Genomic DNA, 24,669 nt, shown 5'->3' on the forward strand with positions numbered 1-24,669 from the left:
GAGAGAACCCTGGAGTCCTGGCTCCCATCCCCCCCGCTCCAACCACCAGCCCCCACTCCCCTCCCAGAGCCGGGGAGAGAACCCAGGAGTCCTGGCTACCAAGCCCTCCCCCAACACTGGACCCCACTCCTCACCACCAGCCCTGTTGCTTTACACAAAACAATATTTTGGGGTCATGGATTTAAACATCCCATAAAATTGGATCCATCCCAACACCCACCCCCTGCCGTCTCCCTCACATTCCCACAACCCAACCCCACATTCTCTGAGTTTTGGGGAGCAAATCTCTTTTCTGGGGGGGAGCAAACTCCTAGATTAATCACAAACCATCCACAGAGAACCCCCATCAATGAGGACACCCCCAAACTGGAGCATGTACCCCAACAGCTGAACACTAATCCAACCCCCCAGCCACAGCTTCCTGCAGCCCCTGCATGCTACTCAAACCCAGCTGAGCTGGGGGTACAGGTAGAACAAGCTGGCACCCCCAAAACTGAACTATGCATCCCAATACTTAAACACCAATCCAGCCCCCTCCCCAGCCGCAGTGCTCAACACAGCTACAGTCATTTGGGGCTGTTTCTGGATGGACAACCCTGCACCCCCAAACTGAGCCCCCGACTTCACCCCGCAGGCATTAAAACACGACACCCGAGTCATTACAAGAAATATATAATATATTTTAAAATGTGGTTTCCACAGAATATATTTTTTTAACCCACAATATATCTGGGTGCCAGAAGGGAGAGTAAAAATGGGGGGTCCTATCGCAGCCAGTGCTGGATCATGGGGGATGGGGTCACTGTGGGGGGACACAAGGGGTGAAGGGTTGAGAGGGTGTAGGAGGAGGAAGGGGGGGAAGGTGCTGGGGGGAGCCCCCTGTGTGAGGATTTGGGGGTGCTGAAGGGGAAACCCAGGCACAGGGGAGGGTAGAAATGAGGGGTCATTCCTTCGAAAGTGCCTGGGTGGATGGAGGGAGGGACAGATGGACAGATGGGGATGTAGGGGGGTGGACAGATGGCGGGGTGGACGGTGTGTGTGGGGATGGGACAGACGGGGGGTGTGCCCAGACAAAGCTCAGGGAGGCCCGTGGAGGGTGGCCCCATTTCTAGGGGGAGCCCCCCAATCCTTGCGGCTGCTGAGGTGAGGAGAATCCCCCTGTACCCCGACACTCTGCCCCCTCTGTCCCAATCCCCAACTCCGTGGCTGGGGGGGTGACCCCCAACAGCTGTACCCCAATGTCCCCCCCCAGCTGCCCTCTCTTTCCAGCTCAGCCTCCTTCCGCGAGGGGCCCCCATCACCCCAGCGAGGCGCCTGCCCCTGGCGAGGCGTGGGGGTGGTGGTAGGCGGCTGGGGGGGGCCCGAGGAGGTGGGTGGAGGGGGAGAAGGGGAGCAGGTGGCTGGACAGGACCATGGGGCTGAGGGCGTAGAGGGAGGTGGGGTCCTCGCCCAGGGGGGAGAGCAGTTCGAGTGGGGTGGGGGGCCCAGCCCCCCCCTCGCCCGGAGCCGCCCCCCGGCGTTTCTTGCCCTTGCTGGAGACTTTGCGGTTGCGGGTCTGGATTCCATCTTTCCGCATCGTCAGGGGGCGATTGACCTGCAGGGGGGAAGGGGAGAGAGATGGAACCCAGGCATCCGGGGTCCCCCCACCCTCCCCTCCCGGAGCCAGGGAGAGAACCCAGGAGTCCTGGCTCCCAGCCCCCACCCCAGCGTGCGGCTTACGTTGTGCAGTTTGTAGTAGAGGCCGCAGGCGTTGCAGACGGGCTCCCCGCTGGCGTTCCGGCGCCATAGGGTGGTGGTGGTCGTCTGGCAGTTGCTGCACTGGGTGCCCGCTCGCTTGCTGACGATCTGGGGGGAGACAGGGGGGTGGGTGGGCGCAGAGCAGACGGGGCTGGCCCCCGCGCCCAGAGGATGGGGGCAGGGCATCGCAGGGATGCGGAATGGGATGTTGGGGAGGCCGGGGGGGTGGACTGGGGCATGTCGTGGGAATAGAAGGGGGTGTCGGGGAGACTGGGATGGGGGGTCTCATAGGAGCGGAACATGTTGGGGGAGGCTGGGGCGGGGGGCCTCAGAGAAGGGGGTGTCAGGGCGGGTCTCATGGGAGGGGAAGGGGGTGTCAGGGAGGCTGGGGGGGGTCTCATGGGAGCAGAACATGTCGGGGGAGGCTGGGGCGGGAGGCTGGGGGTGTCGGGCGAGGGGGGATGTCATGGGAGTGGCAGGGGGTCTGGGGAAAAGGTGGGTCCTGGGGGGACCCCAGGGAAGTCAGGGGGTGGGGAGAGTTCCCCACTCACCAGGCGTTTCTTGGGCCGGATGAGGGGCCGGTTTTGCCCGTTCATCTTGTGGTAGAGCCCGCAGGCGTTACACAGGTAGTGCCCAGTGCCGTCCCGGCGCCACAGGGGGGTGGCCGTGGCCCCGCAGTTCACGCACTCCCGCGCCTCTGAGGGACAGGACAGGGAAACCGAGTCAGCGACGAGGCCTCTCCCCCCAGGGGTGCCGTCCCCCACCCCCCGAGCCTGCAGGAAGCTCTCACCGCATGGGGACAGCTGCAGCGGCCCCCTGAGTTTGGGGGAGTAGCCAGCCGTCAGGGGGCTCCCGCTGGGCTGGTAGAACCCGAACTCCGGGGTCCCGCTGTAGGCGGGGTGGGGGGCCCCGGCAGGGGACCCCAACGTCAGCAGCTCGGTGGTGGAGGGGCTCATCGGCTCCGTCTTCAGCATCTCCAGGAACTTGGGGCTGCCCTTGTCCTCGGGGGGCTGCTCCTTGGGCGAGGGGGGGCTGTAGGAAGAGGAGGAGGGGGGAGCCGGATAGAGGGGGACCCCGGCCTGGGGCTTGCCGTAGGAGACGGGGGTCCAGCCGGCCGCGGCGTAGGGGTGCCCGTCCACCCACTGCAGCCCGTTGAGGAGGGGGTACACGGGGCGCGCTGCAGGAGGTGCAAAAGGAGAGGAGAGGGGTCAGTGGGGGGGTGTCGGGGGCACCTGGAAGGAACCCACAGCTGCCATGGGGACACGAAACCCGTCGCCATGGCGAGGCAGGAGAAACCCCGACAATCGCAGCGAATCCAGGGGGCGGGGGCCACGGCGACCCCACACAATGGGATAGCGATGGCACCGTTACCATGCCAACCTGCAGGAGCCCTGGGGACACCACATGCAGCCACGGCGGAAGTGCAGCCGTGGCCCCGGTAGCCGTAGCAACCACAAAGCCCGTGGTGACGGTGCCCTCTGTGGGCGGCCCCAGGCGATGCCCCTCGGAGGAGCCCTGTGGTGGTGAAACGGGGAGGGGGGTCCCTGGCCACGTAGTGGGGCGTCCGGGCTCCGGCCACCTACCCGGCGTGTTGCGGTAGGACTCCGGCGTCCGGGAGAAGTAGGTAGCGAGTGCGCCGGGGTCCCCACCCTCGGCTCCGTGGAAGAAGACCGCGGATTCATCGGCCGGCGGCAGGAGGGGGGGCTCCAGGAAATGGGGGGTCACCTCCTGCCCCCCTAGGGTGGCAAAATCCATCCCGGGCACAAGAGCTGCTGACCTAGATGGGGAATTTACATGGGGGACAAGGCACAGGGTGTCAGGACTCCTGGGTTCTCTCCCTGGCTCTGGGAGGGCAGTGGGGGCTGGTGGTTAGAGGAGTGGGGGCTGGGAGCCAGGACTCCTGGGTTCCCTCCCCGGCTCTGGGAGGGGAGTGGGGGCTGGTGGTTGGAGCAGGGGGGGCTGGGAGCCAGGACTCCTGGGTTCTCTCCCCGGCTCTGGGAGGGGAGTGGGGGCTGGTGGTTAGAGATGCAGCCAAAAGCAAAGCAAAGTCAGGGCTGTTTAAAGAGGAGGCAACGCTGGGCGGTCCCCGCCCCCCCCCAGATGGAAATCCATGCGGGGCCCAGCGAACACGCCACCGTCCCCCCCGCCCCCCCCAGATGGAAATCCATGCGGGCCCAACACGCCACCCCCCCCGCCCAGATGGAAATCACGCAGGCCCAGCGAACACGCCACCGTCCGCCCGCCCCCCCCAGATGGAAATCCACGCGGGGCCCCGCGAACACGCCAAGTCCCCGCCCCGGGGGATGAAATCCACGCGAGGCCCAGCGAACACGCCACCGTCCCCGCCCCGGGATGGAAAATCCACGGGGCCCAGCGAACACGCCACCGTCCCCGCCCCGGGATGGAAATCCATGCGGGCCCAGCGAACACGCCACCGTCCCCCGCCCCGGGATGGAAATCCACGCAGGCCCAGCGAACACGCCACCGTCCCCCGCCCCCAGATGGAAATCCATGCAGGGCCCAGCGAACACGCCACCGTCCCCCGCCCCCAGATGGACCTCCACGCAGGGCCCAGCGAACACTCCACCGTCCCCCCCGTCCCCCCCCCAGATGGAAATCCATGCGGGGCCCAGCGAACACGCCACCGTCCCCCCCGCCCCCCCCGGGATGGAAATCCACGCGGGGCCCAGCGAACACGCCACCGTCCGTCCGCCCCTGGACCGACGGCGACACGTTCCCGTGGGTGAGGAGCCCGTTCTCGAGAGGCCACGTGTGACCAGGGCTGCTCGTTAGCGTGCAAACACCACGATTCCACGGGGGACTTGGGGGGGGGCGGGGTGGGGGGGGGGCCGCTGGCTGCCAGGCTGTGCGAGTCTCCAGGGCAGGGCCGTGCAGGCGCCAGCCGGGCCACCAGGGGCCGGGGAATGAAACCCGCCCGCCCGGCCCAGGCTGGGGGAGGGCACAGAGCCGCGGGGGGAGCCCCGGGGGGGAGCGAGGGCGCGAGGACAAGGACCAGGCCAGGGGGAGCGAGAGGCCCCGGGGCCACGAGGGGCAACGTGGGGCTCATGGGACTGATAACAATGGGTCTGTCCCTCCCCCAACGCCTGAATCCACCCTGCCCTCTCTGCACGGCCCCCCCGGTCCATCCCTCCACACCCCCTCCCTCCCCCCTCACCCCCGTCCATCCCTCCTCACCCCCGTCCATCCCTCCACACCCCGTCCATCCCCTCCCCACACCCCTCCTCCATCCCCTCACCCCCGTCCATCCTCCACACCTCCTCCCCTCCACACCCGTCCATCCCCTTACCCCGTCCATCCCTCCACACCCCTCCATCCCTCCACACCCTCCCTCCCTCCACACCCCGTCCATCCCTCCACACCCCTCCATCCCCCTCACCCCGTCCATCCCCTCACCCCGTCCATCCTCCACCCCCTCACCCCCTCACCCCGTCCATCCCTCCACACCCTCCATCCCCTCACCCCGTCCATCCTCCACCCTTCCACACCCTCCATCCCCTCACCCCTCCATCCCCTCACCCCCATCCATCCCTCCACACCCACCCCTCCCTCCCCTCACCCCGTCCATCCCTCCACACCCTCCTCCTCCCCCGACACCCCCTCCCTCTCTCCTCCCTCCCCTCCCCGTCCACCCCCTCCATCCCCTCACCCCCGTCCATCCCCTTACCCCGTCCATCCCTCCACACCCTCCTCCTCCCCGACACCCCCTCCATCCCTCCACACCCCTCCATCCCCTCACCCCCGTCCATCCCTCCACACCCTCCTCCCTTCATCCCTCCACACCCCTCCATCCCCTCACCCCTGTCCATCCCTCCACACCTCCCTCCACACCCTCCATCCCCTCACCCCGTCCATCCCTCCACACCCTCCCTCCACACCCTCCATCCCCTCACCCCGTCCATCCCTCCACACCCTCCTCCATCCCCTCACCCCGTCCATCCCTCCACACCCCTCCATCCCCTCACCCCGTCCATCCCTCCACACCCTCCATCCCCTCACCCCGTCCATCCCTCCACACCTTCCACACCCCTCACCCCCATCCATCCCTCCACACCCTCCTCCCCTCCATCCCCCTTACCCCTCCATCCCCCGTCCATCCCTCCACACCCTCCATCCCCCTCACCCCGTCCATCCCTCTTACCCCGTCCATCCCTCCACACCCTCCATCCCCTTACCCCGTCCATCCCTCCACACCCTCCATCCCCTCACCCCGTCCATCCCTCCACACCCCTCCTCCACACCCCTGTCCGTCCCTCCACACCCCTCCACGCTCAACCCTTCCTCCCTTCATCCTTCCACACCCGTCCATCCCCACACCCCTGTCCATCCCTCCATCCCACCACACCCCTGTCCATCCCCCATCCCCTCCACACCCTCCTCCCTCCTTCCACACCCCGTCCATCCCCACCCCCTCCATCCAACTGCACCATCCAGCCCACATCCACATCCTCTCACACATCCTCCCTGCATCCCCTCTCCACACACCTCCATCCATCCCCTCCACCCATCCATCCCCTCCACGCCCCTCCATCCATCCCCTCCACCCATCCATCCCCTCCACGCCCCCTCCATCCAACTGCACCATCCATCCCGCATCCACATCCCTCCACAAATCACATCCTCCCTCCCTCCATCCCCTTCACGCCCCATCCATCCTTCCATCCAAGCGCACCATCCACCCCGCCCCCCGTCTGCCCATCCCCACCTCTGTCTCCAGCCAGCCAGCCAGCCGGGCCCCGGGGACCCCACCCCTATACATGGCCTAGGGAGGGTTACCCCGGAAGGCGCTGCCCCTGCCGGCCGGCCAATCTCTGCATCTCTCTCTCTATCTCTCCCCATCAGGCCTCCCAGCCGCTCCTTCTCAGAAGTGGTGCTTCCAGCCCGGCCGGGGAGGCCCCTTTCCACCCGGCCCTGCCCGCCCCCCCGATCTCGCATGCAGCCCCCCCAGTGTCCGCCAGAGACTTCAGCCGGGGCCTGGCCCCTCTGTGAGCCCACCTCCCCTCACACTGAACCCAGGAGTCCTGGCTCCCCGACCCAGGGACTGAACCCAGGAGTCCTACCCTGCCCACTCCCCTCCCCGACCCAGGGACTGAACCCAGGAGTCCTGCCCCCTCCCTCCCCTCCCCGACCCAGGGATTGAACCCAGGAGTCCGGCCCCCCCACTCCCCTCCCCGACCCAGGGATTGAACCCAGGAGTCCTGCCCCCTCCTCCCGACCCACGGACTGACCCCAGGAGTCCAGCCCCCGCCCGCCCCTCCCCGACCCAGGGATTGAACCCAGGAGTCCTGCCCCCCCACTCCCCTGCCCGACCCAGGGATTGAACCCAGGAGTCCTGCCCCCCCCACTCCCCGACCCAGGGATTGAACCCAGGAGTCCTGCCCCCCCCTCCCCTCCCCTCCCCGACCCAGGGATTGAACCCAGGAGTCCTTGCTGCTGGGTGTGGGGGGGGGGAGGGTGGCGCAGTGCAGAGGAAGTCGGCACCGTCTCAAAGCTGATTTCAAAAGCTGCCCTTGCCTCATCCCTGCCAGCGCAGCAGAGATGGGGCAGATAACGCGGGGCGGGGGAGCGAACTAACCACCCCACAACGGAGGGGGGGCTGGGCGCCAGGACGCCTGGGTTCTCTCCCCAGCTCTGGGAGGGGAGTGGGGTCTAGTTGGGGCGCTGGGAGCCAGGACGCCTGGGTCCTCTTCCAGGCTCTGCGTAACGGTCGGTTAGGGGGTGTATTTCCCCACCCCCACTCTGTGCCCTCTTCTTATGTTGTGAATTTTGTTGCTTTTTTCATCTCCTGTCCATTTCTAAGTCACAATTCAACCCAGCCCTGCTCCCACCACCCGACACACACGCCCAGCACCCCCCGCCGCACAAATGCGCCCCCCTGGCCAATCCTTAACCATCCCCACGGGGCCACCCCACCACAAGCCACTGCCCCGAAACAGCACACACCATCCCAGAGCACGAGGACACCCGAGGACACCGCCCCCCAAAGCTCAGCCTCTCCAGGGATGGGGACACACACACACACACACACACACACACACACACACACACACACACACACACACACACACACAGAAATCCAGACCAAAGAGCAGAGAAATCACAACTCCTTCCGCGACACACAAGCCCCCCAACACACACAAGCACTCTCCGAAACACCACACCCTGGAAAAACACACAGACACCCCACAAAGCCAACACTCAGCATCCCCAGAACAACAGACTCACACGTCCAACACCACAGTCAGAGAACTACATCCCGAAAAAGGCCCCCACCCCCCAGCCACAACACGCTGCTAACCCACGGACACAACACACACAAGCTAACAAGCCAACACAGACCCCTGCCACACACACCCACCAAACCACCACAACAGCCCACACAGACATGCAAAATCAACACAAACAACACACCAAGTCACAGCCACTGAAACTATCGCCCGCCACATGAAGCACAGCGCACAGGCAGTCCCAAACAGTGCACCCTCCCCCCGCCCCACCACTACAGCCCAAACCACCCGCAGCGTAAACAACACACAACACACAGACGCACCTTCAACCCTACAAAAACACAGCCCAGACCCACACAAAGAGACACTCTCACCACCACAAAGACACACAACCCAAACACAGACACACACCACAACCCAAAGACAAAGACACAACCCAAATACACACACCCTGAACACTACAAAAACACAGCCCAGACCCACACAAAGAGACACAACCCAGACAGAGACACCTCTCAACACCACTGCAAAGACATACTACACAAACACACACTCCACCACATCCTGGAGACACACAACCCAAGGGGACACCCCATCACCACCCAACCACCACCACAACCCAAACAAACACTACAAAAACACACAGACACACACCCTGAACAGCACCGCAAAGACACACAACCCAAACACACGCCTCCCAAAGACAGACACACAACCCAAGGAGACACCCCAACACCAGCACAAAGACAAACAAGCCAAATGCAGACACACAGCACCACAACCCAAAGACACACACCCTGAATGTGACAAGAACTCCACCCAAAGATACACACATAACCCCTCGACACCGCCGCAAAGACAGACACACCACAACCCCACAGCCGCCCCCCATCACAGACACACTCCAAACACCCCCTGCGCACCCCCCATCACCCCCATTTTCCCATCCAGCTCCAGCATGGCACGGTGCCCCCTGCCCCCGATCTCTGCGTTGTGTGGGTGTGCACCAGGCCAGAGGGGGGGAGGAAATCGGACGTGTGGGGCCCAACGATTCTAGAGCCCTTATCGGGATCAGGGCCTCAGATAAGAAATAGCCGGGAGATAATTTTTATCTCCCTCGCCTTGGCGGGCGGCTCACACGGCAGTGGCAGATTTGCCCTGATGCAGCTCAGTGGGTAGAACAATGTGTATTGTAACCCCCCCACCCACCCCACAGCAGGGGCGATCCCCTCACCCCCCCCATTTACCTGGTGAAGGCTTCGAAAGAACCCAGGCGTCCGGGAGGCTGAGAGGAGAGAACAGAAGGTAAATGGCTGAACCTCTGGGGTACCGAAGGTCCCTTGTATTGCCCCTCGCTCAGTACTCAGAGGAGGGGGGGCTGGGGGGGCTGGAAAAGTGTCTCGAGGTGGGGGTGGTCTCCCCCTCCCCCGATGCCCCCACACGGGCTGGATGTCTCCGGACAAGGGCTCACCCCCCCCGACCCCCGTACGACCAGCCCGGGGGGGACTCAAATGGGGGGTGGAAACCCCAACATTAACCTGGAACGGACCCGCTGGGACCTGCCAGTCTGCTCCCCTCTTTTCCTGGAGCCATCCGGCCGTCTGCTCCGCCCCCCCACCCCTCCATCCCTCCCACCTCCCCACCACACCCCATCCCTCCCCCACACCCCGTCCCCACCTCCCCGAACCCCAATCCCACTGGCACCCCTGCCAGCCCCCTCCGTGCCCCGGCACCCCTGCCAGCCCCCTCCGTTCCCGTGCCCCGGCACCCCGCCAGCCCCTCCGTTCCCGTGCCCCGGCACCTCCCGCCAGCCCCGCTCCGGTCCCCGGGCCCCGGCACCCCGCCAGCCCCTCCGTTCCCGTGCCCCGGCACCCCGCCAGCCCCTCCGTTCCCGTGCCCCGCCAGCCCCTACGTTCCCGTGCCCCCGGCACCCCGCCAGCCCCTCCGTTCCCGTGCCCCCGGCACCCCGCCAGCCCTCTCCGTTCCCGTGCCCCGGCACCCCGCCAGCCCCTCCGTTCCCAGTGCCCCGGCACCCCGCCAGCCCCTCCGCCCCATGCCCCGGCACCCCGCCAGCCCTCTCCGTTCCCGTGCCCCCGCAACCCCGCCAGCCCTCTCCGTTCCCGTGCCCCGGCACCTCCCGCCAGCCCCCTCCGTTCCCGTGCCCCGCAACCCCGCCAGCCCCTCCGTTCCCGTGCCCCGGCACCCCCCGCCAGCCCCTCTCCGTTCCCCGTGCCCCCCGGCACCCCCCGCCAGCCCCCCTCCGTTCCCCGTGCCCCGGCACCACCCGCCAGGCCCCTCCGTTCCCAGTGCCCCGGCACCTCGCCAGGCCCCTCCGTTCCCAGTGCCCCGGCACCCCGCCAGCCCTCTCCGTTCCCAGTGCCCCGGCACCCCGCCAGCCCCCTTCCATTGCCAATTCCCCTTGGCACCCCATCAGCCCTCCTCCGTTCCCAATGCCCCGTCACCCCTGCCAACCCCCCTCCATTCCCAGTGCCCCCTGGCACTCCCCGCCAGCCCCTCTCTGTTCCCAGTGCCCCCTGGCACCCCCCGCCAGCCCCACTCCGTTCCTAATGCCCCCTGGCACTCCCCGCCTGCCCCTCGGCGTTCCCAGTGCCCCCTGGCACTCCCCGCCAGCCCCTCTCCGTTCCCAGTGCCCCCTGGCACCCCCCGCCAGGCCCTCTCTGTTCCCAATGCCCCCTGGCACCTCCCGCCAGCCCCTCTCTGTTCCCAGTGCCCCCTGGCACTCCCCGCCAGCCCCTCTCTGTTCCCAGTGCCCCCTGGCCCCCCCCGCCAGCCCCTCTCTGTTCCCAGTGCCCCCTGGCACTCCCCGCCAGCCCCTCTCTGTTCCCAGTGCCCCCTGGCACTCCCCGCCAGCCCCTCTCTGTTCCCAGTGCCCCCTGGCACCCCATGTCAGCCCTCCATTTGCAGTGCCCCCGCACCCTTCCGTCCCGTCCCGATTCGCTCTGCCCATCGGCCTCTCTCCACAACTCCCCCAAACTGGACGCTGCCCGTCCCCCGCCGGCCTCGGCTTGACACTCACCTAGAGCTGGGCAAGAAATTTGGGGGGGGGTCCCCACATGCGGTGTCAGGGGGACCCTTGGCAAATTTCGAGGGGGGGTTGAAGCACAGAGAGCTCCCCCAGACCTAGCCGGCTGTGGGTCCGCCCCAGCTTGCTGGGTGGCTCCGAGAGACAGAGGAAAGAAGGGGGACAGAGACGCTAAAAATGACACAGCAGCCCAGGCGGGTGAGGTCCCGCCTTCTGAGACGGGACGGGCTCTTGTGGGGCACAGAGAGGGGAGGGGGAGAGCAGCTGGGGGTCTCCTGCCCAATTACCCCCCGATGTACGGCGCAGAGAGAGAGAAAACCAGCCCCCCAAACTCTCTCTGGTGTAGACGGAGATAGGTCTAGTGGTTGGGGGGGCGGGGGGCTGGGAGCCAGAACTCCTGGGTTCTCTGGGAGGGGAGTGGGGGGGGGGTCTATCGGTTAGAGGGGAGGGGCTGGAAGCCAGGACTCCTGGGTTCTCTGGGAGGAGACTGGGCTCTAGTCGGGCGGGCGGGGGCGCGTTGGGACGCAGGACGCCTGGGTTCTCTCCCTGGCTCAGTGGGAGGAGGCAGGTAAACATTGGAGGGAGGGTTGAGAGTTTTGGGGTCTTGGTGCTGTGCCCCCACGCTCGGCCAGGGGGAGGGGAGGCAGCTATGGATACATGGGGGGCAGCAACTGGGCTATCATCACTCAGCATCCCTAGAGATTTCACACACGGGGCAGATCGCAGCCGGAGCCCCCAGAGGGGCCAGGCCCCAGCCCCATTCCCTGCCACCCCGAGCCAGCCAGTCCCTGCCCTGGGGCCGGGTGGGAGCCAGTGCCCCCCAGAGGGGACAGGCCCCTGCCCCATTCCCTGCCACCCCGAGCCAGCCAGTCCCTGCCCTGGGGCCGGATGAGACCCGGCGCCCCCCAGAGGGGACAGGCCCCTGCCCCATTCCCTGCCCCACTAACCACCCGGCCAGTTTGGGGCCTGGGGAGGTTATGGCAGCAGGCCTGGAAGTCCCCGATAAGCCCTTATCTGATGCCAGGCTCAGGAGCTGGCGGTTGGCGGATTCTTGGTGACGGGGCCTGGAACAACCCACGCCAGGGTGCTGGGACGGGCAGCGCAGGGGGGCAGGTGGAGAATAACAGACCTGGCTGGGGGAGACGCCCCCAGGCCCCCCGCTGCGTCTGGGGTGGGAGGGCCACACTCTTCCTGGCCTGTTCACTCCCCTTCCTCTGCTAGTGTCCCAGAGCCAGGGAGAGAACCCAGGAGTCCTGGCTCCCAGCCCCCCAGCTCTAACCACTAGCCCCCACTCCCCTCCCAGAGCCAGGAGAGAACCCAGGAGTCCTGGCTCCCAGCCCCCCCTGCTCTAACCACTAGACCTCACTGCGGCTATAACTGGGGGGCGTCCCCGCGCCACTGGCTGATAGAAACTGATGCAGATTCTCTGTCAGGATGAACCCCCTGGCCCTGCACACGGGGCGGGGGGGGGGGGTGAGTAACCCAGACTTCAGGGGAAGCCAGCGACCGATTCTCTGAAAAACACCCGCTTATCTCCCAGCGCCAGATAAAGGGGAAGGAGCTGAGCAAGAGAGAGAGAGAGAGATGAGCCCAAACCCAGCCCCGCGGTGCCCCTCACTCCCGACCCACAGCCCCTGCCCTCCCCACCCTCCAAGACAGCCCTGCCGGTGCCCCTCACTCCCGACCCACAGCCCCTGCCCTCCCCACCCTCCAAGACAGCCCTGCCGGTGCCCCTCACTCCCGACCCGCAGCCCCTGCCCTCCCCACCCTCCAAGACAGCCCTGCCGGTGCCCCTCACTCCCGACCCGCAGCCCCCTGCCAGCCCAGCCCTGGGACAGCTCACTCACGCTATAGATCCTTGAGCATCAAGCAGAGATCAGTGTCATTAGGCTAGTAAATACAGTAGGACCTACATGAAGCGCAGCAGGTTCATAACATAAATCTTGTTGTAACAACATTGTAATGGTCCAGGCTGGGGGGCGACCCTGATGCCCCCTGCTGGAGAGGAGAGGCTCTGAAAACGCCTCTGTGTGTCATGCTTCCTATACTGCTACCCAATAGCGGAGAGTCTCCGTGCACTCACCCTCTTTCCCCGAGGGGGAGCTCAGCTCCTGGGTGATTCTAATCTTGCCCCTGGCTGAGCTGGCCAAGCTCTGAAGCTCACTGTCCCGGTGCATCTCCACCCACGTATCAGGCGACAACTTCCGGATGCCGTGGCTGAGCCTTTCCGAATTTCCAGGGGAGGCTCCGGGCACCGGCGGGCGGGAGTCTGTGGATATGGAGAGGGGGAGGAAATTAGAAAATGGGGGGATACATGGGGAGCCCCTGCCCAGCATCCAGTCAGCACGGCCCCCGTTTTAGCATCTTGGCCACTGAGTGCAGATCAAAGAGCCCCCGGGCGGTGAGGCAGAAAATGACGCCGTCCCTAGGCCAGCTCCCCAAGGGAGCAGAACCCGGGGACCCTTGAATGACTGACCCCCTCAGAGAAGGGTGGTGGAAATGGGGGCCACAGAGAGCTCCTGGCATGGGGGGGCAGAATGAGGGCCCCTGCTCTGGGGAGATTGGGGGGGCACCCAGAGCCCCTAGCATGGGGGAGCTTAGGGGACACAGAGGGAGTTTGTGAATTAGAGGGGGTGGGGGGATGGAGGGGGGCACAGAGCCCTGGGGGTGCAGTGAACTTGCCACGAACCACGGGACTGGCTAGAAAAGCCCCTCAGACCACCTAGGCCGAACTCCTGTATAGGCCAGGCTGGTGAATGTCCCCGAGGGTCCCCCTGCGCTGAACCCACTGACTTGGCTAAAGCCTCTTCCGGAAAGGATCCGGCCCGGATCTGACCCCACGGGAGTCGGGGAATCCACCACCTCCCTGGGCAGTTTGTTCCGAGGCCTCATCACCCCCACCGGGAAAAGTCGGGGCCGCGTTTCCAGCTGGGCTTCTGCCTTTCGCTGAGAGATTAATAACCCCGTTAGTCTCTCCCTGGGAAGGGGTTTATACATCAGAACCAAGCCAGCCCTTGGTCGGTCGGGGTGTGGGCAGCACCCGGCCAGATTGGGGGGGGAGGCTGATCATGGGTGGGGTGTGGGCAGTGCCCGGCCCGACGGGGGGGCCCTGATCGCGGACAGGGTGTGGCCAGGGCCCGGCATGACAAGACCCCGATCTCAAAATCAAAGTTTACCACGGGAACCACTATCTGGCATGTCCTCATTTCTTTTTTAAAACTTACTAAGCTTTTTGCCTGGCCATTCCTAGATTGTTTTATTTCCTTATTGACAGGGGGAAATTCCGCAGCTTACCGAGCTCTGCAAGGGTCTAAGATCGCAACCGTGAGAAAGAAAGAAAAGAAAAAGATTCTGCTGGGGAACAAAGGGGCCACTGAAGGACGACACAGAAAGAATCGACAGTGACTAAAGGCTCACACGAAAGGAGGAGTTTCCACCCTCCTCCTGGCTCCTTTTCTGGGGATCTCGGCTTCCCTGCCTCCATCCTTTCCTGGCTCCCCAGGGCTCGGTCGTTCTCTTCTCCATCTGCACCTTCTCCCTCCCACAAACCCGGGTCCAACTCCCACCTCCACTCCCGGATCGACCTCGACAAGGTAAAATCCAGCAAGTAGCTCCTCGCCTGCCCCGCCCAGCTTGCCTGTCACCGACGTGCAGGCTCCGTGGAAATCTTGCGGATGCCGCCCAACGTCCTCAAGATCCAGCTTTTCCTCTCCATTCAGCCGGCCTGCCGCTCTCCTCACCCCACCGCATCGTCCGTGCGATCTTGCCCGGCTCGTCCCCCCCACCCCCGGGATCCTCCTCCGAGCCCGTTTCTCTGCCCACGTTGCCCCTAAGAAGAGAGGAACGGCCACGCTGGGTCAGTCCAATCGCTAGCCCAGAGTCCTGTCTGCCGACAGTGGCCAACCCCAGGTGCTTCAGCGGGAACGAACAGTGGCCCATCCCATCGCCCAGTCCCAGCTACTGGCAGGCAGAGCTTTAGGGACACGCAGAGTATGGGGTGGTGGCCCTGGCCACTGATGGACCTATCCGCCATGAACTTATCTAATGCCATTTCGAACCCTTGCAGCCATCCACTGCCGCCCCCTTCTCTGGCACATCAAACAGGCTGTCTGGAGAATGAGGTTTTTTTAACCACATGAGGAACAAAAAGGATCCCGAGAATGGTATTGGTCTATTCCTTGCTGGATATGGTAGACTTACCAATCCTAGCACAGAACCGGCAGACACGGTCAATAAATATTCCTGTTCTGGGTAAAAAAACCCAAACGTTGCAAGCTCATCGGATGAGTGATGACAACAGTTTTTCCACGCAGTAGTGCCTCTGGAGGATGCTACTAAAGTCAGACATTTTTAAATCATCAGGCCCAGAGAACTTCAATCCAAGAGTTTTAAAAGAGCTGGCCGAGGAGCTGGCAGTACTGTTACTGTTGCTTTGTGGTACGTCTTGGAGCACTGGGGGAAGGTCAATAAATCAAGGTGCCAATTTTTTTTTAAAAGGGCGAACGGGATGATCTGGGTAATTATAGGCCTGTCAGCCTGACATCCATCCTGGGCAAGATAATGGAGCGGCCAGGAGCGGCTCTAGGTATTTTGCTGCCCCAAGCACGGCAGGCAGGCTGTCTTTGGCGGCTTGCCTGCAGGAGGTCCCCGGTCCCATGGATTTGGTGGCAGCCTGCGGGAGGTCCGCCGAAGCCGCGGGACCAGCGGACCCTCCACAGGCATGCCGCCGAAGGCAACCTGCCTGCCGCCCTCACAGCGACCGGCAGAGCGCCCCCCGTGGCTTGCTGCCCCAGGCACGCGCTTGGCGTGCTGGTGCCTGGAGCCGCCCCTGGGAGCGGCGGATACAGGACTCGATTACTGAAGAAAAGAGAGTGACATAATTAATGCCAATGAACAGGGGTTTACGGAAAACAGATGCGGTCAAACTAACTCGATATCTTTTTTTGATGAGATTACACGTTTGGTTGCTAAAGATGACAGCGTTGATGTAACAGGCAGACTTCGCTGAGGTCCCGCATGACACTGATTAAAAATTCACACAATGTAACATTAACACAACCCACATTAAATGCCTTAAAAACTGGCTAACTGATAGATCTCAGAATGTAACTGTAAGTGGGGAATGATCCTTGAGTGGGTCTGTTTCCAGTGGGGTCCCCTGGAATCAGTTCTTGGACAGGCATTTTGATCAATGCCCTGGAAGAAAACATAAAATCATCCCTGATAAAGTTTGCAGATGGCTCAAAAATTGTGGGTAAATAATGCAGGGGGGCAGGTCAGCGATACCGAGCCACCTGGCCTGCCTGGGAACCCGGGCAGCAGCAAACCATGTGTGGTTTCCTCTGCTAAATGTAACGTATCCAGGTAGGAACAAGAACGCCGGACACGCTGAGCTTGGGGGCTCTGCCCTGCGAAGGGCGAGGAATCTAGGACTGTATAAGGTCTCTGGCAGCCGATCTAGCACCGTCGCTTTCCGGGTCTCCACTGCTGCCCCCGACTCCAGCCTCCGTCGTCGCTGGTGGCTCTCCCACCGAGCATCTTCGGGCTCGGGCGCACAGCCCCACGGACATCCGCCCTGTTCTCCGCCTCCTCTGCCATGATGCCTCGGGGCAAAGCTTGGCGAGGGGAAGGCTGCCGTGGCGTGGAGCTGGCTGCAACAGGGACTCGTTCCCTTGTGGTCCCCAGTCTGGACCCACCCCGGGTCTCGTCTCAGACGGGAAGCTCCGCGGGGGCAGGGACTGCCTTTTTGTTACAGGTCTGTACAGCGCCTGGCACGGTGGGGTCCTGGGCCGTGGCTGGGGTGCCTAGGAGGTACCGTAATACACCTAATAGACACTGTACAGCGTCTGGCACGGTGGGGTCCTGGGCCGTGGCTGGGGCGCCTAGGAGGTACCGTAATACACCTAATAGACACTGTACAGCACCCAGCGCAGGGGGGTCCTAGGCCATGGCTGGGGTGCCTAGGACCTAACAGACACTGTGCAGCGCCAGGGGCCGTCACCCAGAGGGTGCTAACGAACGACGGAGGGAGACCACGCTGCAGACGGAAAGCATGACAGACGGGCGGGAGAAGGTGCTAATGAAAGACAGAACGAGGGTGACAGGCGGAGAGCGGGACAGCGAAAGACAGGGCCTGACAGTGATGAAGGAAGGGAGGCCTGAGCATGAGACATGTGCGAGAGGAAGGAAGAAATGGAAGAGACGTGAAGAATGAAAGCGCGAGAGAGCAGGCCAGGCCGAGGAGCAGGAAAGGAGGGAGACGAGGCCAGAGCAGGGCAGGAAAGTGAGGGCTCCATGGCCAACCAACCCTGTGCCCCCCACCCCCCAGCAACGCCAGCACAGCCCAGAGGCGGGCACATGGCGACAGAGATAACGCTATCTCCCGGCTCAGGCTGGGCGGCTGTCACCCGCCTGTCACTGCCAGGAGAACGGGGAAGCAAGGCAGAGCCAGGGACTGGACCCAGGAGTCCTGGCTCCCAGACCCCCCCTGCTCTAACCACTAGCCCCCACTCCGCTTCCAGTGCCGGGGAGAGAACCCAGGAGTCCTGGCTCCCAGCCCCCCTGCTCTAACCACCAGACCCCACTCCCCTCCTAGAGCCGGGGAGAGAACCCAAGAGTCCTGGCTCCCAGGCCCCCCTCCCCTCCCAGAGCTGGGAGAGAACCCAGGAGTCCTGGCTCCCAGCCCCCCTGCTCTAACCCACCATCCCCCCTCCCCTCCCAGAGCTGGGAGAGAACCCAGGAGTCCTGGCTCCTACATACAGAACCAGACCCGGGGGTGGGGCAATTCCAGGAAAGGGGCCGAGAGTCAGTTCACAGTAAACGAGAGCCGTTTAATTACAAAACTCAGTGACACCACAGAGTCCAGAGAGCACCAGGAACCAGAGGGGGAGATGCTGGGGGGACAGACAGATTTGGGGTCCCTATTACAGGGACTATATAGGGAACTGGGGCCAATCTTCGTCCTCCACAGGGCTGGATCAGAGCCTGTGTCCCCTAGAGGGGACAGGCCCTGCACCCCGTTCCCCACCCTCCTGAGTCAGCCAGTCCCCGCCCTGGGGCTGGGTGGGAGCCGGCGCCCCCTAGAGGGGAACGGCCCCGTGCCCCATTCCCTACCCCCCGAGCCAGCCAGTCCCTGCCCTGGGGCTGGGTGGGAGCCGGCACCCCCTAGAGGGGAACGGCCCCGTGCCCCATTCCCTACCCCCCAAGCCAGCCAGTCCCTGCCCTGGGGCTGGGTGGGAGCTGGCGCCCCCTAGAGGGGACAGGCCCCCATGTCCCATCTTCACCCTCACACCACATAAGGGGCCACCCATTCGGGGTCCACCACAGACTCCTCCACGGGCCGCTCAACGTGGAAGTCGCGCTGGTGCTGGGGTCCCTGCCGGGCTGTCCTGCCCCCCCGCTGGGGAACGGGGAGCTCCGAGTGGTGGGCGGGCAGCGGGGGGGTGAAGAAATAGGGATGCAGCAATGCCTGGGGGTGGGGAAGAAAGGGTTAACCTGGTGACACCCCCGACCCAGCACCACAGCTGACTAATGGGAGAGCCTGGGGCACCCTCTGGTGGCATCTTGAGGTATTGCACTCCCCGCCCCACGGCACCCCCTAGCACCCAGCCCTGACTGCCAGGGGAGATTAGAGATGGAGGGAGGGCTGGGAGCCAGGACTCCTGGGTTCTCTCCGGGCGCTGGGAGAGCAGTGGGGCGGCTCCCTTACCTGGGCTGCCTTCACGCGCTCCCGGGAAGGGTAGACCAGAAAGTGCTTGAGCAGCTGCAGGGCCTGTGGGGGGGCGTTGGGCAGCACCTCCTCCAGCGGGATGGGCGGGTTGTCTTTGAACGAGATCTTGTTGTAGTCAGGGAGCTCCGTGATCTCCTGCCATGGGAGATGGGTGCTTAGAAAACCCAGGAGTCCTGGCTCCCAGCCCTGCCTGCTGCTCTAACCACCAGCCCCCACTCCCCTCCCAGAGCCGGGGAGAGAACCCAGGAGTCCTGGAGTCTCAGCCCTGCCTGCTGCTCTAACCACCAGCCCCCACTCCCCTCCCAGAGCCGGGGAGAGAACCCAGGAGTCCTGGAGTCTCAGCCCTGCCTGCTGCTCTAACCACCAGCCCCCACTCCCCTCCCAGAGCTGGGAGAGAACCCAGGAGTCCTGGCTCCCAGCCCCCTGCTCTAACCATTAGCCCCACAGCGGGGGGAGAACCCCCTGCCCCCCACTCACCGGCCAGATGCGCTGGCTCGGGGTCCCCAGCACCCGGAGCACACAGCAGAGCTGTTCAATGTCGTTCTCCCCGGGGAAGAGGGGCGAGTTGTTCAGCAGCTCAGCAAAAATGCAGCCCACAGCCCTGGAGCAGATGCAGAAAAGGGGGAGCAGGCCGGGGGGGGGGGGGTTATGGAACGCCGGGGTAACTCTCCATGACTGATCCCTATCCCACGGTGTCCCCGGGGTCTGCGGGGCAATCCTCACTGTCCCCAGGTGCCTCTGGGCAGCAGGGGGAGTGGGGGAGATCATTTAGGGCTCAGTCGTGGCCCCCCCCCACACACACACGTGGGAGACGCTGGGCCTTCAGGTTAAAAAAAGTAACAGGAGTTCCCGGGACTCCCGTCTGGGGAGAGAAGCGTCAAAGCGCGACGCCTGGGCTTGCAGAAGTGGAACGGATACAGGGGCACTGCCTGAGTCTGCAGAGAGCCTGAGCCAGTTGCCTGTAGAAGTGAGAACCGTCCTATGACGTCTCTGCTGGGGGCGTGGGAAGGAGTCCCCGCCCCAGTACACAGAGGGCTGTACGGGGGCTGAGACCCCCTCTAGGGCCCGCTCTGTGGTCTGGCTCCCTAGAAAGGGCTTGGGCGGCGTGATTATGTGGGGGGAGCATGGCTATGGGGCAGGACAAAAAGGGCTCGGCTAGGGCTGGATTAAGGAAGGACGCTCCCTTGGCCACGCTCCTTCATTAAGTATGCACTCGAATCCTGCTCCAGCAGAGATCTCCTTGTTCCGGACCCCCACATCAGCATGGGGAGGGGATTCATGCTAACGAGGGGCCCTCCAGCCATAGCGGGGCTCACGCATGGAGGGGAGCCTAGAGTAGGGGGATTCTAATACATGAGGGGCCGGGGAGCTCACCACAAATCCACCCCTTCGTCATACTTCCGGGCGCCGTACAGGAGCTCCGGGGCACGGTACCACCTAACGAGGAGACAGAGAGACGGTTACACACCTCCATACCCACCACGAGCATCTCCCCGCTCTATCCCACAAGACCCCACTGCCCTCCCAGAGTGGGGAGAGAACCCAGGAGTCCTGGCTCCCAGCCCCCCCTGCTCTAACCACTAGCCCCCACTCCCCTCCCAGAGCCAGGGAGAGAACCCAGGAGTCCTGGCTCCCAGAGAGAACCCAGGAGTCCTGGCTCCCAGCCCCCCCTGCTCTAACCACTAGCCCCCACTCCCCTCCCAGAGCCAGGAGAGAACCCAGGAGTCCTGGCTCCCAGCCCCCCCTGCTCTAACCACCAGCCCCCACTCCCCTCCCAGAGCCGGGGAGAGAACCCAGGAGTCCTGACAGCCCCCTCCCCTCCCAGAGCTGGGGAGAGAACCCAGGAGCCCAATTCCTGGTCCCTGGCTCCGTGGAGCGACCAGGTTCTGTGGCCGAAGGTTCCAGCCCAGAGCCCGTCCACTCCCAGTCACCTGGTGGCCACCTGGTGGCTGTAGAGCCGGCCTGCGTCACTGGAGAACACCCTGGCGAGGCCGAAATCCGCAATCTTCAGCTGCCCCGTAGAGCTGATGAGTAAATTGGCTGGTTTCAGATCCTGCTGGGAACAATGAGTGGGTTACAGGAGCGGGGGCTGGGAGTCTGGACGCCTGGGTTCTCTCCCCAGCTCTGGGAGGGGAGCGGGGCCTAGTGCTTAGAGCGGGGGGGGCTGGACTCACCCGGTGCATGATGTTATTGGCGTGGCAGAAGGCCACCCCCTGCAGCAGCATGAGCATGTAGCCTTTCACCTGGGCCTGTGTCAGGGGCTGCTGGGCGTTGCGGATCACCTCGGCCAGGTCCGACAGCATGTACTCGAACACCAGCACGAAGCCTGCGCCGTGGGGGAACACGGCCTTCAGCTGCACCACCTGCGACGGGGGAGCCAGGGCAGAGCCGTGAGCCCAGCCAGCCTGGGGTCCCGGCCCTGCCAGGGCTCAGCCACGAGCCCCTCGACCCCAGGATCCCGCCTTCGGTCCGAGCCATGGGCCCGCCCATCCCAGTGTCTGCTGCCCCAACCCGTCCAGCAGGCCTGCGTAGCCGAATCTCCCAGATAGACAGATGGACACCCACCCATAGCTCACGTCTTCTGCTTTCTTGGCATCTTAACTTACCAAGTATCTATCAGCAACAAGAAAAGAAAGAAAGAAAGAAAGATCCATCCATCCATCCATGGGAAAAACGTGGTTAGTTCCTAACAGAATGTTTCCAGTTTTTCTCGCCAAAACAAACAAACAAAACCCACAAAATTTCATTTGGGTCACATTTGATGGTTCCTCCCCCTGTGTTTTGGGGGGGTGGGGGTTGGTGGAATTTGCTGAATTTTTGGTGCCTGAAAACTGCATTTTTTGGCAGTTTCACGCGTTGATTTTGTTTTGCCCAGCTCTAGAAGCGAATGAACGAAAACACAGAAAGGCAAAAAAAAAGAAAGAAAGAAAGAATACAAAGAAAGGACAAAAGAAACAGGGGAACAAGAAAGAAGGAAAGAAGGCAGCAACCCAGAGACGGGAGGATAGGGTAGCTGCAGGCCGGGCAGTGGAAGGGGACGGGAAGAAATAGACCCTGGGGTCTCTATTTCTGACCCCCAACACTGTGGCTTTGCCATCACAGAACCCCAGTGCTGTAGGGCTGGAAGGGACCCCAAGAGGTCACCTCGCCCGGACCCCACTAAACCCCACTCTCCTCCCAGAGCCACGGAGAGAATCCAAGAGTCCTGGCTCCCAGCCCCCCACTCACATGCTGATTCTCCTCAATCTCCTGTAGCGCTTTGATCTCCCGCAGCGCCTGGTTCGGGATCCCGTCCTCCAGTCTCCGCAGAGCGACCTTCTTCAATGCCACGGTCTCCCCTGTCTGTGGAGCAGGGATGCAGTGAGAATAGAACCCAGGAGTCCTAGCTCCCACTGCAGCCCCCCCGCCCCAACCACCAGCCTCCCCTCCCAGAGCCAGGGAGAGAACCCAGGCATCCAGCTCCCAGCCCCCCCCTGCTCTAACCACCAGCCCCCACTCCCCTCCCAGAGCCGGGGAGAGAACCCAGGCGTCCTGGCTCCTGCTCCCCGCCCCAGCTGTGGAGAGAACCCAGGCGGCCTGGCCCCCAGCCCTGGCTGTGGGGATCAGATCGAGGGGGGACATTCTCACCTCTATGTTCTTGGCTTTGAAGACGATGCCGTGGGCACCTTCCCCGATCCTGCCCAGGATGCTGTACTGATCCATGCTGGGATGACTGGTTTGCACTGGGACCTGTGGGAGAGAATAATTCACACCCTGTTAGGGGCCCTCCACTCGGCATTGTGGTATACCGGGGGTGGGGGTGGGGGTGAGATGCCCTGTCCCATAATACCCTGCTCCTCACCCCTTACACTGAGGGAACCCCAACGCGGGGCACCTGCAATGCACTGTGGGTTATTGGGGGAGCCCCATCCCACAATGCAATGCTGCCTCTCCCAGGCCAAACCCCCATTTCTAAGGCACCCACAGTGCATTGTGGGATATCAGAGATGTCCTAACTCATAATGCACCTCTTCCTCACGCCATATCTGAGGGGACCACCCCTTTCCCTTCCTAAAATGCACTGCTCCAGGCACCCCCCACCAAATTTCTGGGGCACCAGCAGTGCATTGTGGGATACTGGGGGGTGCCCTGTCCCATAATGCACTGCTCCCTCTCAAGTTACACTCCCCCCCATCCTAAGGCACCCACAATGCATTGTGGGATACTGGGGGGGGGTCCCTTTCCCTTCCCATAATGCACTGCTCCCTCTCAAGTAACGGCCCCCCATTTCTGGGGCACCCACAGTGCATTGTGGGATACTGGGGGGTGCCCTGTCCTACGGCACCCCATCCCACAATGCATTGCTCCCTCCTAGGCTACCTCCCAATTCCTGAGGCACCCCAGCGGCGGGGCAGGGGGCCCCGTCCCACAATGCACCGCGCCGCCCTCTCCCCAGCCCCAGTACCTGGCAGGCCGGGCAGGCGCCCTGGCAACCGGGGCCCAGTTGCCTAGCAACGCACCCGGAACTGCCCGAAGCCGCATGGGCCTGGTCACATGACAAGGAGCCAGAACTCCTGGGTTCCCTCCCCGGCTCAGGGAGGGTAGGGGGGGCTGGTGGGTTAGAGCAGGGGGAGCCAGGACTCCTGGGTTCTCTCCCCGGCTCAGGGAGGGGAGGGGAGAGGGGGGGGGCTGGTGGGTTAGAGCAGGGGGAGCCAGGACTCCTGGGTTCTCTCCCCAGCTCTGGGAGGGGGGAGTGTGTGTGTGGGGGGAGGACTGGGATTCTCTGACACCCCCATCAATCTAGTGCCCGGTTCTGCCCCCAGAAGCTCCTGAGTAAGGGGCAGGGCCAGACTCCTCACACAGGAGCCCCTGGAGCTGCCCCCATGTGCAGAACCCAGGAGTCCTGGCTGCCAGCCCTCTCGCCCCCCCAGCTTTAAAATGCCCACAGCTGCTGCCCCCTTTGGTGCCCACTGGTCAGTTCCCCCCTAGGGGCAAGAGCCCCCCCTTCACTGACCTCCCTGCCTGCACATCATGGGCCCCAAAGGGTCCAGGCCGCCTCCCCTGTGCCCCACCCCCAACCCTTTGGTGTGCAGACTCCTTGCCACTGCCCCCCATCAGGGACTGGGTGCACCCCCCCCCATGTGTGTACCCCACCACCCACATCATGGGTCTGTCTGGGAGATGAGCCCTTTGGGGGTCCCATTCCTCTCCTCAGGGGGCACAGGGCTGTGTAGGGGGGAAGTCTTCTTGCATCCATGCCACCTTGACAGAAACTAGGGCTGAGAGCAGGTTCTCCTGGGTTCTCTCCCTGGCTCTGGGAGGGGAGCAGGGTCTGGTGATCAGAGCAGGGGGGCTGGGATCTAGGACTCCTGGGTTCCAAGCCCATCTCTTAGAAGAGTGGGGACAGAGGTGCTGAAACTGCAGGTGCTGGGGTTGGAGGGTGTCTGTCCCCCACCCCCCCCATAGGCTGCTGCTTAGGATTTTGAAATGGATTAGCCCTGGGGGCATAGCAAGCAGGATGCCCCGAGAAATGAGTCTCAGGCTAATTAAGCCCAGGCAAGGGTGGAGATGAATTTGAGGGGGGACCATGGGAGTGAGGGTAGGTGGGTGCTGATAGTACAAGGCAGGAGCACAGGTTAAGCCCTGGGCCAGCAAGTCAGACTACCGGGGCTCAGCCCTCACTTCTGCACCAGGCACACCTCTTTCCCTGCCTCAGTTTCCCTCTCTCTGCAAGGGGGTGTTTTGTCTGACACTTAAAAGCAGGGACAGCCTGCATAGGTCTGTGAGAGCAGGCAGTGGGTCTCTCTTGCTCCAGCCGTGCAGCCCTCTGCTGGAAGCGTTGAGGTCCAATCTCTGACTCTCCTCTGTGCTGGATGGAATGATCAGCCATCTGGTGCAAATCCCCAATACTGCTCCCACAGAGGGGGAGACTCTGT

General features: G+C 63.6%; 2 protein-coding genes and 1 long non-coding RNA gene across 14 annotated transcripts; 1 reads left to right on the forward strand and 2 right to left on the reverse strand.

Moving 5' to 3' along the window:
* Positions 1–1,038: 1,038 nt before the first annotated feature.
* Positions 1,039–13,203, reverse strand: GATA1 (GATA binding protein 1). 2 transcript variants are annotated; one of them, XM_039509849.1, is made up of 7 exons: positions 13,109–13,203; positions 9,230–9,267; positions 3,321–3,514; positions 2,528–2,914; positions 2,289–2,434; positions 1,720–1,845; positions 1,039–1,594 (listed from the first exon to the last, which is right to left on the reverse strand). In XM_039509849.1, exons 3-7 carry the CDS (start codon positions 3,490–3,492, stop codon positions 1,298–1,300), a joined length of 1,128 nt encoding a protein of 375 aa, XP_039365783.1. In that variant the 5' UTR covers positions 3,493–3,514; positions 9,230–9,267; positions 13,109–13,203; the 3' UTR covers positions 1,039–1,297. The 2 variants fall into 2 exon arrangements, with proteins under 2 accessions (XP_039365783.1, XP_039365782.1); XM_039509848.1 differs by lacking the exon at positions 13,109–13,203 and adding an exon at positions 11,020–11,370.
* Positions 3,143–14,675, forward strand: LOC120388194. Its single transcript, XR_005590516.1, has 3 exons — positions 3,143–3,357; positions 9,199–9,287; positions 14,300–14,675. It is a non-coding gene; the product is annotated as an uncharacterized LOC120388194 (long non-coding RNA).
* On the reverse strand, positions 13,161–24,350 carry CDK20 (cyclin dependent kinase 20). Of its 11 annotated transcripts, none has more exons than XM_039509829.1 (9): positions 23,996–24,350; positions 22,382–22,483; positions 21,983–22,096; positions 20,929–21,117; positions 20,686–20,807; positions 20,129–20,191; positions 19,232–19,355; positions 18,734–18,889; positions 14,720–14,854 (listed from the first exon to the last, which is right to left on the reverse strand). In XM_039509829.1, exons 1-9 carry the CDS (start codon positions 24,320–24,322, stop codon positions 14,762–14,764), a joined length of 1,290 nt encoding a protein of 429 aa, XP_039365763.1. In that variant the 5' UTR covers positions 24,323–24,350; the 3' UTR covers positions 14,720–14,761. The 11 variants fall into 11 exon arrangements, with proteins under 11 accessions (XP_039365767.1, XP_039365763.1, XP_039365768.1 ...); XM_039509831.1 differs by lacking the exons at positions 14,720–14,854; positions 23,996–24,350 and adding exons at positions 18,212–18,493; positions 23,895–23,960; XM_039509839.1 differs by lacking the exons at positions 14,720–14,854; positions 23,996–24,350 and adding exons at positions 18,212–18,493; positions 23,199–23,270.
* Positions 24,351–24,669: the final 319 nt, after the last annotated feature.

This window comes from Mauremys reevesii, linkage group 22, assembly GCF_016161935.1.
Source record: "Mauremys reevesii isolate NIE-2019 linkage group 22, ASM1616193v1, whole genome shotgun sequence".
NCBI classification, from domain to species: Eukaryota; Metazoa; Chordata; order Testudines; family Geoemydidae; genus Mauremys; species Mauremys reevesii.